The 4,044-nt window shown below is 45.4% G+C and overlaps 1 protein-coding gene across 1 annotated transcript; it reads right to left on the bottom strand.

The window, feature by feature from the left end:
• Positions 1-1,313: 1,313 nt before the first annotated feature.
• On the bottom strand, positions 1,314-3,154 carry LOC143774294 (uncharacterized). The gene is made up of 3 exons (XM_077261771.1): positions 2,776-3,154; positions 2,524-2,683; positions 1,314-2,411 (listed from the first exon to the last, which is right to left on the bottom strand). Exons 1-3 carry the CDS (start codon positions 2,888-2,890, stop codon positions 1,523-1,525), a joined length of 1,164 nt encoding a protein of 387 aa, XP_077117886.1. The 5' UTR covers positions 2,891-3,154; the 3' UTR covers positions 1,314-1,522.
• Positions 3,155-4,044: the final 890 nt, after the last annotated feature.

Genomic DNA, 4,044 nt, shown 5'->3' with positions numbered 1-4,044 from the left:
TTTACACCGGTTTCATGCAGGTTTTATTGTGTGTCCCGTCCTTAAAAAATTTTTTCACAGTGCCATTTATTTAAAACTTGTTGGTCTGTGCAATTTTTTCTAACATTTTTTTTTTTTTTTTTTTTAAAGTTTCCTAGCTACGGGTGAATCTATGACTTCGCTCCATTACCAATTCCGGCTGGGCATTTCCACTATTTCAGGAATAGTGAAGGAGACATGTCAGGCTATTTGGACCACTTTACAGCCAGAGTATATCCCCCAACCATCCATGGAAATCTGGTTGAGAAGTGTAGAACAGTTTCAGCAAATTTGCAATTTCCCAAATTGTGTGGGTGCAGTTGACGGGAAACACATAAGGATTGCGAAACCGGCAGGAACAGGATCGGAGTACTATAATTACAAGAAGTATTTCTCCATCGTCCTTATGGCTATTGCAGACGCCAACTGCAAGTTCCTTGCCGTGGACATAGGAGCGTATGGACGGTCCAACGATTCGCAAGTTTTTAAAAACTCTCCAATGGGTCGTTGCCTTTATGGAGAGACATACGATTTCCCGCCAGCCAGACCACTGCCAGGAACAAGTGAACCAGCCGTGGAATATGTTTGTGTAGGTGATGAAGCCTTTCAACTGTCGCCGCACCTACTGAAACCGTATAGTAGCCGGAACTTAACCCGTACCAAGCGGGTATTTAATTACCGGCTTACTAGAGCACGAAGAGTAGTAGAGTGTTCTTTTGGTATATTGACGGCGAAGTGGCGAGTTCTGCTGACGGCAATCAAACTGAAAACAACAACTATAGACGAGGTAGTTAAAGCCTGTGTGGTGCTCCACAACTTTGTCCTTTCAAAGGAGCCCGTTTCCTTGGATGATGAAGAGTTGGAGACCACCTTGTGGGACTACCGCAGCAGCTCGGTTCGCTCTACAGGTTCTTTTACAAGGATGAGGGACCAGTTTGCGGATTATTTTGTGTCACCTGTCGGGTGGATCCCATGGCAAGACATGATTGTGTAACCTGTTTTCCATGTGTTTGGTTTATGTAAAAAATGTGTTTCTTCCGAAAAAAAAAAAAAAAAAAAAAAAAGGTACAAAAGCATGGTTTTCTTGCTAGTAAAACCAATATGTTATACCTTTCACACGTCTGGTGTTTATTTTTATTTTACCTTTGTTATTAGTTGCCATATTACCTTAATAAATCCACACACACACACAGACTAGAATTTAAATCAGACAGAATTTTATTTTAACTTTTTTTTTTTTTTTTTAAATTTTCTTTGCACAAGAAGTAGAAATATTTTTTATTTTCAAATTTTTTTTTCTAAAACTTTGCAAATTTTTTTTAAGAACATTAACAAACATTACAAATCTTGAAAGTGTGGGGTGGAGATACGAGGGGAGGAGGGGCTGGAAGGTTGGACCACGTCGATAGGTGGGGAAACCCTACTTGTTTGGGGTGCAGTGGAAGGGGGGGGGTAAAACCAGGAGGCTGACCAGAGGGGGGTGGTGTTGGGGTAGGGGGAAGACTTACTGGGGAAGGTAAGCTGGGCAAGGAAGAAAACATTGGGGAAGAAATTTGGTTTGAGGGCCGGGATGGGTATGGGGACTGGGTTGGGTGTGGGGACTGGGTTGGGTGTTGGGACTGGGTTGGGTATTGGGACTGGGTTGGGTAATGGGGCTGGTGTGGTATTGGGGCTGGTGTGGGTATTGGGGCTGGGTTTGGTAATGGGGGGTATGGTGTGGAAATGGGGCCTGGGGTGGGGCATGGTGTGGAAATGGGGCCTGGGGTGGGGCATGGTGTGGAAATGGGGCCTGGGGTGGAATTGTAGTGGATGTGTGGGGAGGTGTGTGGGTAGATTGTGGTACGTTAAGGGCCTTCAGTAGAGCATTATGGCAGGTATTCATTACCCGCATCTGTTGCTCAAAAGAAAGCTTCTCCATGCTCCTGAGCATGGATTGGAAAAAAAGATTGGCCGGAGCTTGACTTACAGCTGAATGCAGCCTATCCAAGCGACTGCTGGTTTCCTGGCTGCTTTCACTGATGCGTGATTGCACCATGTTGAAACCAGCAGTCACTTGCTCTCCCCAAATTTTGAAAGATCCTTGGAAGGATGCATTCAGATGTAAGAATTCAGGAGCATAGCTCTTTTCCTGACCCCTCTGTCGCCACGAACCTAATGGTGGTCTCGAGGTGGCAGGATCAGAGGGGTGGGGTAAAGGGAACGCTATCTGTTCAGCATCAGATGTGAGCAATGAAGGCTGCAATAATGCTCCACTGCTTGGGGCGGATGAAGTGGAGGGGACAGAGGGGTCAGTGGTGTGGGGCCTACCGACGTGGCCCTCAGTGGCGGACTCAGGAGGGATCGCTCCAGAGGGCGCAGAGGAAGATGCAGGCGACCGGTGGCTGGAGAAGGTGCTGTGAAAGAAAAAACAAAAAAAATTAATATATTGATATGAAAAAGCCCTGACTGAAACCAAACTAAGTTAGACAGGTTAACATGGTTATAAGTGGGCTGTAGAATACTTACACTCTGCTCAGCATTGTTCGCCTCAGGAAGGAGAGGGCCTGGCCGTGTTTATATCTGCTCCTCTTCCTTCCTGCTGAGCCACTCGGGGCCTGCATCTCCGCATTAAATTCCCTCTTAAAGCGATCCCTCAGTGACCGCCACCGCTTCCTAACCTTTCCATCTGTGAAGACAAGAATGAAAAGAAAAAAAAAAAATTGGTAAATGCAATACATTACATTCAGCTCAAAACATCACTGAAAAGTGAATACTTACATAGTTTGCTCTGCTGCTGTGGATGAAGGTCCTCCCACCTCGGAAAGATGTTCTGGCACACTTCGTCCCAGAGCTGACGGGTGACACTGGTATCGGCATGCCTGCGGTCAGCCATGTTCCACAGCGGCTCCCGCTCGCGAACCTCCTCGATGAGACTGTCTATGTCTATGTCATCATCGAACTCCTCTGCGGGAGCACGCTGTGAAGCCTGTGCAAAAAAAAAAGAAGAAGAAAAACAAACAAATTAGTACACTGAAACACTAAAGTACCAATAGAATCCCCCTCCAAAAAAAAAACTCACTGATGGCCGACCGCGGCGACGATTCCGCCGACTCTGGGAGCGTCTGGGAGAACCTTCAGCGGCAGCAGCAGGAGCAGGAGACTGAAATAAAGGAAACAAATTCTCTGTAATGTAGGCATATGTTTTCTGTGTTTACTTATGTATGAAAATCTGTTTTGTGTATGGTGCAGTGTGATGTGCGAAGTAACTGTTTCACCACTACTTACACTTGGTTCCTCCTCCACTTGCTTCTCTCCACCTGTCTCGCCCCCTTCTGACAGCTCCTCATCTGATTCAGCTTCCTGTTGAAACATAACTTATGCATGTAGTGATCCACAAAAATGTAAATTTAAAAAAACTAAAACAAAAACATTTTTTGTGTTACGTTACCGATACACGCTGTTGCTCTGGAGGAGGGCTGTCAGAAGAAGACATTGTTGCTGTGTCTTGCTGCAGCTGTGGTCCTGGTGTATCTGTAAGTTAAAAGACACTTTCAATCTGCTCTACACATTGAAGTAGCAGATTTGGAGTCTTCAAAACTTACTTTAAAAGACTTGTGGCTGTGGTCCTGGTGGGCTGGTCCTGGTTGGGACTAGAGGCGGCGGATGTGGTCCTGGTCCCTGGTGTATCTGTAATAAGTATAATGGATTTATAGTTAGACCACCCCCTGAACTAGGTAATGTTTAAGATAAACACCCGGCTGAATTGATGTGAGAAATGTTCATTAAAGGTGAACACCAAAACCCAAAAACAGGTGCACGTTATACCATTCATTTCCATGTCCCCCAAAAAATATTTTGAAATGTGAACCCACCATGTAAAAATATATTTACCACATTTTATTTTCAAAAATCACCTCCCCTAAAAAACCTTTAAAGAACCTTTATTAACCCCTTCCCGACATCGGACGTACTATCCCGTCCGATGTCGGGTCCCCTGCTTTGATGTGTGCTCTGGCGGTGAGCGCACATCAAAGTCGCAACATGTCA

Source organism: Ranitomeya variabilis, chromosome 1 (genome assembly GCF_051348905.1).
Source record: "Ranitomeya variabilis isolate aRanVar5 chromosome 1, aRanVar5.hap1, whole genome shotgun sequence".
In the NCBI taxonomy this organism is placed as follows: Eukaryota; Metazoa; Chordata; class Amphibia; order Anura; family Dendrobatidae; genus Ranitomeya; species Ranitomeya variabilis.
This window is presented reverse-complemented; position numbering and strand designations above follow the sequence as displayed.